This window comes from Gadus morhua, chromosome 20, assembly GCF_902167405.1.
Source record: "Gadus morhua chromosome 20, gadMor3.0, whole genome shotgun sequence".
Taxonomy (NCBI): domain Eukaryota; kingdom Metazoa; phylum Chordata; class Actinopteri; order Gadiformes; family Gadidae; genus Gadus; species Gadus morhua.
This window is the reverse complement of record NC_044067.1, coordinates 702,469-714,486: the sequence shown is the minus strand read 5'-3', so window position 1 is coordinate 714,486 and position 12,018 is coordinate 702,469. Positions and strand designations below refer to the sequence as shown.

Below are 12,018 nucleotides of genomic sequence, written 5' to 3'. Positions count from 1 at the left end.
GAATTACTAACTCTGGTCGAATCCATTATTTTCTAGAAACCCTGAAATTGAGTTTTTAGTTGTAATAACCCTGCAATTATTTTTTATAATGTGCCCGGTAAAATAAATTAGAATTTAAAAACGATAAATCCAATAATTTATGGTTAGACAGGATGCTTTTTATTGTGCTACACATGAGCATAAAAAGGTAGTAAAATATTAATTCTAATTTTTAATGACCACCTTTTACAGCAGCAAATGAAATTCCAGTGATCCAAGTTCTACCGAAACGAGTGGCTGTGAAGATGAGATTGAGAGCAATGACAGCATGTAACATTAACATCACTGTGCTTCAGTGATGTTAACATTAACATCAATTTGCTTCAGTGAATACGGACGACTCCTCTAAGTCGTCCGTATTAAGAGCCTTTGTTTGAATATGGCTTTTCACAAAACTAAATAAATAATTCCTAGACGTTTGGGGTGTCTTTTGAGCGGTACTGGGAATCCATTGGGACAGTACTGTCCATGAGTCAAAAGAATAAAAAACGTCGGACAGAAATGTGAATCAGGGTTCCATCTAGTGGCCAGAGGCATGAACAACAAGCAAGGATTAGAAGGGGAGACCGGATCAGGCCCCAGAAAGTGGATGATTGGTCGTGTTTCACCAATAGAAATACACTCCAAACTTACATGGACGCCAAACCTTGATATGGGCCGAGGTTTTAGTGGAGTTTGTCAGGCAGGAATCCCTAGATGTGACTCATCCAGCAACATTGTGTGCAAAGGCAGAAAACAGGTCAAATGAAGTCCTGTTGCTTTAGAAGTAGCCTAGGTGTTCCTCACTGATAACAGCATCTTAAGTTAACCCCTGCGGTGGGTGTTAGGAGACAGAGGGGTTAACGGGGTTCTGGTTCAGACGCTCATGGAGAAGGCCTTTGGGATGGTTGGAGCTGTGATCCAGCATGTGAGGTTGGGGTTAGTGATGTGATTTAGTGAGGATCGCCCTTCAGCAGAACTTCAGGAAAAAAGCCATAGCATTAAATGACAAAGGCCATCAAATGTATTTCAGAATATTTATTTTGATAAATATCTCTTGATTGAAAAGTCAGGATTTCTAGTAACATCAAAGTAACCAGTTCAATATCTTGCGACAGTACATTCCAAGTATACTTTACAAGGATGGACCAAGCATTATATAATCATTATATATTTATAACCATCATCATGTATGCTCATCAATCATAATTTCTCAGTGCTACTGAATAGGATAGAACAGTTATAAAACTAACATTTCACACAATTATACAAACATAATCACTAGAGCTGTCAGTTAAACGCGTTATTAACGGCGTTAACGCAAACCAAATTTAACGGCGTTAAATTTTTTATCGTGCGATTAACGCAATTATTTTATAAAAAAAAAAATATATATATATATTTTTTTTTTTCTTTGGCTCAAAACAAAGAAGCAGTAGCCTGACTGCTATGTTCAAATGACATTTGTTCAAAGCAGTCGTTTAATTGCACTGTAGGCTCTTTTTTTGTATCGTCCTGTTTTGATCAGTGTATAAAAGTGTAAAAATCATTTGCACAAGGCAAGCCGATGCACTTCACCATGTTGATAAGAGAATTAAAATGAGAAGAATTATGGGACAAAAAAATCAAGGGATATTTAGCATAGAAAAATAATTTGTGATTAATCGCGATTAATTAGAGTTAACTATGACATTAATGCGATTAATCACGATTAAATATTTTAATCGCTTGACAGCTCTAATAATCACATCATTATGCATACATTTAATTTAATCTTAATTTTGTCTTGGACAAAACAACCGATTGATTTAATGTTTGGAAACAAACCCGTCTCCCCCTCGTCTCACCCCTGCTGTATGCCGTGTGAAGGTCCATCATCATCACTTAGTGGACGCCACGACCTCAACATGACCTCCACATGACCTCCACATGACCTCCACATGACCTCCACATGACTCACAACGTTCTGCCTCCTCAAAACTCAACCCCTCTCTAAAACCTCCGCCTCTGGAGGTTAAGGGTCCGGACTCAGCGCCTCCGTCAGGGCGCCTCCGTCAGGGCGCCTCCGTCAGGGCGTCTCCTCGGCCTCCACCAGCCCTGAGCGGTCGTGGTGCGGCCCCCCCACCGTTGGGTGGTACTCGAAGGGCGTGAAGAGCGCCGCGCCGGGGCGACGCCTCTGCTGCAGGAACCAGATGATGGTGGAGATCGTCATGACGACCACCACACTCAGCACCACCAGCAACGTCAGCGCCATGCTGGGCTCTGGGGGAGGAGCGGGTAGTTAATGTCAAAATCAACATAAGATTAGCCCCTTTTTCACACGTGAATTGGGATTCAAGTGGCCTAAAGTATTCCTGTTGGCCAAGTCCGACCTCAGTAATTCTCACTGTTGGCGACAACCTGATTGAAATCAATACGACAAGAAGGCATGGATCGAAAGAGCACATGTTGTAGTCCATCTTCGGAAAATTTTAGTTTCACTCATATCTAGAGACTCTAGGTTAGCAATACTCGCCCCCGTGCAATGACTTTGGTTAGGAAAAATGGAGTTTATTAATTTTAAACAGTGTCTTCTTCTATGTTCGAAAGAAAGCCCCTTTTCATCTCTCTTTGACCGGATGACGTTTTCCACAAAAGGTTAAGGAAAGGAGGCATAAAGGTTAGGAGATTTGACCCCCGTTATAAAACAACATGTCAGAGTGAAGGAGTGAGGGGTACTCACTCTGTCGGCCCTGGGTCAGCTCCTCTGGAGAGAGAGGAACACATTGAGGTTTAGCAGGTACTGGGTCGTTACCAACAGACAACATTGGTTTAGTGTGGAGGAACCCCTATCACTATGATGGGTGGTACGACCCAGAACCCTACTTATATGACACAGACTAACATGACCCAGACTACATTGACCCAGACTAACATGACCCAGACTAACATGACCCAGACTACATTGACCCAGACTAACATGACCCAGACTAACATGACCCAGACTAACATGGCCCAGACTAACATGACCCAGACTAACATGACCCAGACTAACATGACCCAGACTAACATGACCCAGACTACATTAACCAAGACGAACATGACCCAGACTAACATGAGCTAGATTAACATGACCCAGACTAACATGACCCAGACTAACATGACCCAGACTACCATGACCCAGACTACCATGACCTTGATTAACATGACCCAGACTAACATGACCCAGACTAACATGACCCAGACTACCATGACCCAGACTAACATGACCCAGATTAACATGACCCAGACTAACATGACCCAGACTAACATGACCCAGACTAACATGACCCAGACTAACATGAACCAGACTACCATGACCCAGACTACCATGACCCAGACTACCATGACCCAGACTAACATGACCCAGACTAACATAACCCAGACTACCGTGACCCAGACTAACATGACCCAGACTACCATGACCCAGACTACCATGACCCAGACTACCATGACCCAGACTACCATGACCCAGACTAACATGACCCAGACTAACATAACCCAGACTACCGTGACCCAGACTAACATGACCCAGACCAACATGTCGCAGTAGGACTCACTCTGGCTGGTCTCACAGATGACCCCGTTCTCCACCTCGTCCACACAGCTGATCTTCTCCCACTTGCCCGTGCTGGTGTGCAGCGCTACGCACGTTTCCACGGGAACCAGGTCTGAGGGGTCGTCCGAGCCGCGTTCCCAGTTAGCATAGCTGGAGTCCTGCCCCCCGAACCACCTCATCCGCTCACCTGACAACCGGGCAGCAGACAGGGTGAGCCAGGAGCAGAAGACCTCCTCGTCTCCTCCTATCACACAAGGTTCTTCCATCGGAGAGATGCTCATGGAGGAAACATTTAAAATGATTTGTCCGTGCAAAATCAAATAAACCTTGGGAGATTAAAACAAAGGGAAACACTTCTTTAAAAAGGTAGAATGTGAGGCTTGTTGAACACACTGTGGCTTGTATTTTAAAACCCTAATTGGTTGTTTTTTATGATTGTGCATTATTATTATTGTGCAGTACTCACTGCTGGTGTCGTAATACATGCCCAGCCATACGTTGGTGTTGCCCTTCCAAACCTCCGGACTGTACTTAAGGATGAACTCATTCTCCTCTTGGCTCTGGATCGTCACCAGCTCTGAAACATTCAGATCCACACAGTCAAAACCCGATCCCACGTCTCCACAGGGGGGAAGACTTCTTAGATCCACCGCTGAAGACGGAGCCGTGCTGACCGAAGCCCTGACACAAGGACCGGGCGCGTTGGTAGGAGTAGCTCTTCAGCCGGTCCTCCTCTCCGTGGACGAAGTGGTAGCAGCTCCCGCCATAGGGCACCCAGGTACGGCCGTCTGCAGGGCATTCTGAAGACACAGGACAGGGTGAACCCCACCCTAACCCCACCAGGGGAGGGTGAATCCCACCCCAACCCCGCCCTAACCCCACCAGGGGAGGGTGAACCCCCACCCTAACCCTACCAGGGGAGGGGGAACCCCACCCTAACCCAACCAGGTGAACTCTGACCCCCGGCCTAACCCAACTAGGTGAACTCTGACCCTCAGCCTAACCCAACCAGGTGAACTCTGACCCTCAGCCTAACCCCACCAGGTGACCTCTGACCCCGTGAGAGGATCACCTTTATGATCCTCGATTTTCGATTGAGTTCAAAGAACACAAATTACGCAGTTACAGCAGAAGTCCCAGGAATTGAAAAGTCAGCTAGCAGCACAACAGTCTGTTTTTACTGCTATTCAGGACGTGCAGTTATGAAGAAATTCTGTTACACGTCAATGCGAGGGAATGGCGGAGGATGTTGCACAGCAATTGAGGAATGATATTGACACATGGGAGCGTTTTCCTCTCCAATTTGACGAATCCACAGTTGTTGTGGATGTGGCTCAGCTATGCGTTTTCGTTAGAATTAAGATTAAGATTAAGATAGATTAAGTGTGAAAGAGGAGCTTCTGAAAATATTTGTGTGAGCCTTTTCACGTATGAAAATCATCAAGTCAAAATACAGATCCACCTTGCAGCCTGCTTACGGCTGGCACTCGGCTGCTACTGTCCGGACTATGAGACTAGCTTCCTCCTCTCAGCGCAAGGTGTCCCACTAAGGTAGAGATACAACTTGAATTAGGCATTGTATTATTTGGGTTGTTTTTCTGCCTGTTGTATTGTTACTTACAGGCCAGTCCTAGGCCCACTTGTACTTATTCTTTCCAGCACGCACATTGACTTCAATAAATGTAGTATTATTGTTAAAACTTTATCTTTGTTTCAGAAAACAGTGTCCTATATATGTGCACAATAAATTGTGGCTACGCTACGGCTTTCTATATGGCTTGGTAGATCTCGTATCTCCTATCTATCAAGTTGAGCGTTTGTGGATTTGCGCGCACGTGTGGACCAACTCAATTCTAACAGATTGGGGAGGGGGAGTGATAGTGGTCATCTTGATTTATTATTATTATTATTATTATTATTATATTAATATTCATAAACGAGTAATGTATGGTCTTTCAACAATTTCAAGTGAAACATTTATAATCTTTCATGTGGTGCCCCCATTGGTTGTCAATGGTAGGTGGCCCTGGGCACGGGTCCAAGTGCCGTTATGGATGATCCGGCCCTGCCTACAGTCCTGCAGTTCTGCAGGCCTCTACGACTGTACTCCTGAAGCACTGTAGTCCTGTAGGTCTGTAGTACTAGCACTGCTCTCAAGGCTGGTCGAGATGCGCACTTAAGGTTAAGAGAGACCGTGTGGACGTGAAGTCATCAGATAATAACGACGCAGTTCTAAAGCTGCTTCCCTGTTTCCTGCTAGAGCAACAGACGTCCTGCTGGTCTGGAACAACACAGGAACATTAAGGAACGTTATGGAACACTAAGGAACGTTATGGAACACTAAGGAACGTTTTGGAACACTAAGGAACGTTAATGAACATTAAGGAACGTTATTGAGCACTAAGGAACATTCAGGAAAGTTATGGAACGTTATGAACATTAAGGAACATTAAGGAACATTAAGGAACACCAAGGAACATTAAGGAACGTTAACTCACCTCCCGCTGAAGACAGCTGCACGTTAACAAACAACACAAACAGAACGCTGAACGCTGAGAGAGAAGGTCGGGGTCTGCGAAACGACTCCATGTCCAACTATACTCTGAACTTTGATGTGTGCGTTTGTGTTTCTTTGTGTGTGTCAAATCGTTGCGTTGACGTCACGACGTACACTAAGCCCCGCCCCTATAAAGAATATTTCTCAAACGAGGAGTATTTATATAGTATATATATATATATATATATATATATATATATATATATATACAGGGTGCGATTTGTGAAAAAACCAGAGGGGGGGATAATTTTGAGAGACATTTTATTCAGGAAAAATAACCACAACAGTGTGAAAACTTATGAAAACAGTTGATCTTGTGACCTTGTGTATCCTAGGCTTCATAACGTAGGCGGTAGGCCTATTTTGAACGTGAACTTAACCACTGCATTTGCAGAAATATTTTCTCATAGCTAATATTGTTTTTAAATGTGCCAAATAAAAATAAATATTTTTTTTTTCCCGATATCAGTTCAACAGAAAATATGAAATACCACAATGTGCTGTCAAGACGTTTTTTTTTTTTTTTTTATGGGTTAATCGGGTAGACTATAGGTCAGACTACGAAAACAGTCCGCTCTGATGACGCACTTCAGCCTCTGTTTTTTGCGTTCCTGTTGGCGGATCGATAGCAGCGTGGTGACCCTGCTTCAACCACATCTCTGCAAATCTGCGGGCCGGGAAGGAGGCAACATCTGGTGCATTTACAGAGATGAAAAGCAGATTGTGCAGTATGGACACATTCATTCTGTTTCTGCCATCTGTAAGAATGTGGTTCATGGCGCTGAAACCTCTTTCACACTCGGCTGTGGACACTAGGAGCGTGGAGACAGCGGTGAGAACTTTGCGCATGCGCTCTCCTGTGACACCGTGACATTTACACTCATGGAACTCCTTCAGGAGTATGGGACTGGTTGCGGCCTCAACAGCAAGAGTTTTGTGTATGGCGAGAAGTTTTTCATCGCCGTAGAGCATGCGATCGTCTTCATCAGATGGCCAGTTTGATGGATTTAGAGCGGCGGCGGCAGAGATTATCCCGTTGTCATCCAGCCTGCGCTCACGCGCGACGCCTCTGACTCGCTCCCGGTAGATCAAAATCACAGCACAATCAAAATGAAGACGGACCCTGTGTATTTTGGTTGTTAATTATTACGATGTAATGGTGAAAATACTTGGGGGGGATAATTTTATCCCCACCGAGGATAAAACTAATTCAGCAGAGGGTAGGACGTGTAAACCAGAGGGGGGGATAATCCCCACCATCCCCACCGGCAAATCGCACCCTGTATATATATATATATATATATATATATATATTTATGAACCCAAGCATACATCTGTAATTAAAGTTTGATAAGAAATGAATCAAGGACGTGGCAAGTCTATAGTTAAGTCTTGAAGTAGGCCTACTAGTGGTGAGTAATGGGACTTCTTCTTTATTTATCCTCCAAATACAATTTAAATCAGGTCTCTAGAACCTCATGGAGGTCTGGTCTAGAACCTCATAGAGGTCTGGTCTAACCTCATAGAGGTCTGGTCTAGAACCTCATGGAGGTCTGGTCTAGAACGTCATGGAGGTCTGGTCTAGAATGTCAGGAGGTCTGGTCCAGAACCTCATGAGGTCTGGTCCAGAACCTCATGGAGGTCTGGTCTAGAACGTAATGGAGGTCTGGTCCAGAACCTCATGGAGGTCTGATCTAACCTCATGGAGGTCTGGTCTAACCTCATAGAGGTCTGGTCTAACCTCATAGAGGTCTGGTCTAACCTCATGGAGGTCTGGTCTAGAACCTCATGGAGGTCTGGTATAACCTCATGGAGGTCTGGTCTAGAAACTCATGAGGGTCTGGTCTAGAACCTCATGGAGGTCTGGTCTAACCTCATGGAGGTCTGGTCTAACCTCATAGAGGTCTGGTCTAACCTCATGGAGGTGTGGTCTAGAACCTCATGGAGGTCTGGTCTAACCTCATAGAGGCCTGGTCTAACCTCATGGAGGTCTGGTCTAACCTCATGGAGGTCTGGTCTAGAACCTCATGGAGGTCTGGTCTAGATCGTCTTGGAGGTCTGGTCTAACCTCATGGAGGTCTGGTCTAACCTCATATAGGTCTGGTCTAGAACCTCATGGAGGTCTGGTCTAACCTCATGGAGGTCTGGTCTAACCTCATGGAGGTCTGGTCTAACCTCATGGAGGTCTGGTCTAACCTCATAGAGGTCTGGTCTAGAACCTCATGGAGGTCTGGTCTAACCTCATGGAGGTCTGGTCTAACCTCATAGAGGTCTGGTCTAGAACCTCATGGAGGTCTGGTCTAACCTCATAGAGGTCTGGTCTAGAACCTCATGGAGGTCTGGTATAACCTCATGGAGGTCTGGTCTAGAAACTCATGAGGGTCTGGTCTAGAACCTCATGGAGGTCTGGTCTAACCTCATAGAGGTCTGGTCTAACCTCATGGAGGTCTGGTCTACAGCCAGGCTGGCTGAAATTATTATCAGTTCGGTTTAGGTGGAGCCAGAAAGTTTCAGAACTCTGACCTTTGTCTGTTTCTGTATGGGAGGGCAAACCAAACCCTCTCCCCCTCCACCCCCTCACCCTCACCCCCTCCACCTTCACCCTCTCCACCCTCACCCCCTCACCCTCTCCCTCCTCACCACCTCTCCACCCTCACCCCCTCACCCTCTCCACCCTCACCCTCCTCACCACCTCTCCACCCCTCTCCCCCTTCACCCCCTCACCCTCTCCACCCTCACCCTCTCCACCCTCACCACCTTCACCCTCACCCCCTCCACCTTCACCCTCTCCACCCTCACCCTCTCCACCCTCTCCACCTTCACCCTCTCCACCCTCACCCTCTCCACCCTCACCCCCTCCACCCTCACCCCCTCCACCTTCAACCTCACCCCCTCCACCCTCTCCCCCCTCACCACCTTCACCCTCTCCACCCTCACCCTCTCCCCCCTCACCCTCTCCCCCTTCACCCCCTCACCCTCTCCACCCTCACCCTCTCCCCCCTCACCACCTTCACCCCCCTCACCCTCTCCCCCTCACCTCTCACCACCCTCACCCTCTCCCCCTTCACCCTCTCCACCTTCACCCCCTCACCCTCTCCCCCCTCACCACCTTCACCCTCTCCACCCTCACCCTCCTCACCTCTCCACCCTCACCCTCTCCCCCCTCACCACCTTCACCCCCTCCACCTTCACCCTCTCCACCCTCACCACCTCTCCACCCTCACCACCTTCACCCCCTCCACCTTCACCCTCTCCACCTCTCCACCCTCACCCTCTCCCCCCTCACCACCTTCACCCCCTCCACCTTCACCCTCTCCACCCTCACCACCTCTCCACCCCTCTCCAGCTTCACCCTCTCCACCCTCACCCACTCCACCCTCACCGCTACTGTCTACTGGTACCACTACCACTGTCCACTGGTACCACTGGTACTGTCCTCTGGTACCTGCTGTCAGTATGATGAACGGCCGGTTGGGTTACATCACCCTCTGCAGCAGCACCCATGGTTATGTTAGAGCAAGAAGGTCTGGAGACGAACCGTGAACATTCACACGCTGGACGCTTTCATGTTTTTATTACAAAAATGTCAAAGAAATGGACAGAAGGTAAAGCTAAGGGATCATCCAGCATAAAGTCTTTGGCTTGAGGAACGACCCATTGGAGACCAAACAAGTGACCACTGGCAAATTAGTGGCACGTTAAAACAAATAGCTTTCGTATAGATATTTCTATGAATCTCTTTTAATTCCTCAAACGGACTGTACAAAACTCTTCATAAATTATTACTTCTTAATATAACTTAATGACATGATGGTAACTGAGAGGAGTACTTTTCATTCAGTCCCTCATGGTCTCCACACCGCTCCACCCCCGACTCGTTGCTCCTCCTCTAGCTCCACCCCCGACTCGTTGCTCCTCCTCTAGCTCCACCCCCGACTCGTTGCTCCTCCTCTAGGAGCAGCTCCCGCTCCCGGCCGGTTCTGCGGCCGGTTCCTGGGTTCTGCGAGATGTTGGGGGCGGACAGGGAGCCGGAGCTCCAGGATGTACCACGGGTCTCTGTTTTCACGCTTCGTCTTAAAAAAAAACTTGAACTTCAAACGAAGTCTGTACAGATCTGATAAAAACCTCCTCTTACATCCTCCCCCCTACGGCATCACGCGGGAGGACATACTCCCCCCTACGGCATCACGCGGGAGGGTTCTGAGAAGGGAAGGATTCATAACCCAAACCTCAGGAGGAGGAACAGGAGAACTGAGGTAGAACACAGGCGGTGCTGCAGAGCCTGCTCCCGTCTGATCAGAGCAGAACCACGAACCCAACAGCAGGGGGCCACGGTGGCCAGCCACTCGCTGTGAGGTCAGAGTTCTGAACTACCGGAACTCTACCATCAACTATCTGACATTTTTCCCGTTTAACTGTTTGTATGTAGTGAAGACGTCATATGTGGCACTGGGATCCAAGCCTTCCTGTACGATACAAATGCAAATGTACAAAAAAGGCACATTGTCCAAACTTCTAGTCTAGGCCCAGGGAGTCGATTCCTGGTCTCCAAACAAATGTCCCCTCAGGTCCACTTCGTCTTTAGTGAAGTAAAGTTGACTTAATTGTTTGCATTTCAAATCAAAGCAAAACAAATACACACATGGTCTAAATGACAGGACATCAACCAAAAGACAGAAGAACACCCACCTCGCCCCGAGCCCACACACCCAGTGAACAGCTCTGCAACACCCTCAGCAAAGGTTAAAAAAACTATTCACACCTTTATCATTCTAATACACATCCGTTCAAAAGCACAATGAGATACATTGCATTCAATTCTCTTGTCTAAAACTAGAAGGAGGAAACTATTAAGGCAAAGTGTTCCAGGATCAGTGGTGAGAATGAAACACGTCCGCTACAAAGAAGAGCACATTGAACTCTTCACCAGCAAAACACAGCAAACAAGTCATCTTTAGAGGAAGTTGAGCAAAGTCTTCTGAGCAAAGCTTGAACAAATGGAGGAAAATAAATCGCAAAACTACAAACAAAATACACATTTCCCATGATGCAGTTCACCAGGTCTGGTGTCCAGACACTCCGATCCTGAGGAAATCTTTTTTTAAATAAATGTCCTTATCAAAATAAAATTTTATAACAAAAATAGGGTATTGTATTCTAAATATAAACACAAAGAAATGAATTCCAAAATTTGTGCAAAATGGTGAAAAAATCCTTAAGAGTCCTTTGCATTATTGTTTCAGGAAGCCATGATTGCTTTAGCGGTCTGCACTAGTGTGACCTCTGACCTCCGCACCAGTGTGACCTCTGCACTAGAACGTGACCTCTGCACTAGAACGTGACCTCCACACTACTTGTTCTGCTGGTAAAAGTAGGGAGAACGGTTCCCAGACGTATCCATCTGGGACTGAGCGCCGTTGTCCTGGAAACAGAAGAAGACCTCATATATTAGTACCAGTACTGTATTATTACCAGCCACATTCTGTCTTAGAACCAGTACTGTATTAGTACCAGCAACACTCTGTCTTAGTACCAGTACTGTATTAGTACCAGCAATACACTGTATTAGTACCAGTAACACTCTGTATTAGTACCAGTACTGTATTAGTACCAGTAACACTCTTAATACCAGTAACACTCTGTATTAGTACCAGTACTGTATTAGTACCAGTAACACTCTTAATACCAGTAACACTCTGTATTAGTACCAGTACTGTATTAGTACCAGCAACACTCTGTCTTAGTACCAGTACTGTATTAGTACCAGCAACACTCTGTATAAGTACCAGTACTTTATTAGTACCAGCAATACACTGTATTAGTACCAGTAACACTCTGTATTAGTACCAGTACTGTATTAGTACCA

General features: G+C 46.4%; 2 protein-coding genes across 4 annotated transcripts in view; both read right to left on the bottom strand.

Annotated features, from left to right (window-relative positions):
- Positions 1-1,041: 1,041 nt before the first annotated feature.
- On the bottom strand, positions 1,042-6,258 carry cd302 (CD302 molecule). 2 transcript variants are annotated; one of them, XM_030343159.1, is made up of 6 exons: positions 6,094-6,258; positions 4,270-4,395; positions 4,062-4,172; positions 3,597-3,839; positions 2,741-2,764; positions 1,042-2,280 (listed from the first exon to the last, which is right to left on the bottom strand). In XM_030343159.1, exons 1-6 carry the CDS (start codon positions 6,182-6,184, stop codon positions 2,087-2,089), a joined length of 789 nt encoding a protein of 262 aa, XP_030199019.1. In that variant the 5' UTR covers positions 6,185-6,258; the 3' UTR covers positions 1,042-2,086. The 2 variants fall into 2 exon arrangements, with proteins under 2 accessions (XP_030199019.1, XP_030199020.1); XM_030343160.1 differs by having other exon boundaries at positions 3,597-3,782; positions 6,094-6,254.
- A 3,436-nt stretch (positions 6,259-9,694) lies between these two features.
- The window catches only part of LOC115533002 (RNA-binding motif, single-stranded-interacting protein 1), an 18,198-nt gene continuing 15,874 nt past the window's right edge, over positions 9,695-12,018 (bottom strand). For both annotated transcript variants that reach the window (XM_030343158.1, XM_030343157.1), the window contains exon 13: positions 9,695-11,574. Coding sequence is in view for 1 of the 2 variants with exons in the window: in XM_030343157.1 (XP_030199017.1) it covers positions 11,503-11,574 (72 nt within the window). In the remaining variant the exon portion in view is untranslated. The remainder of the gene's footprint in view (positions 11,575-12,018) is intronic.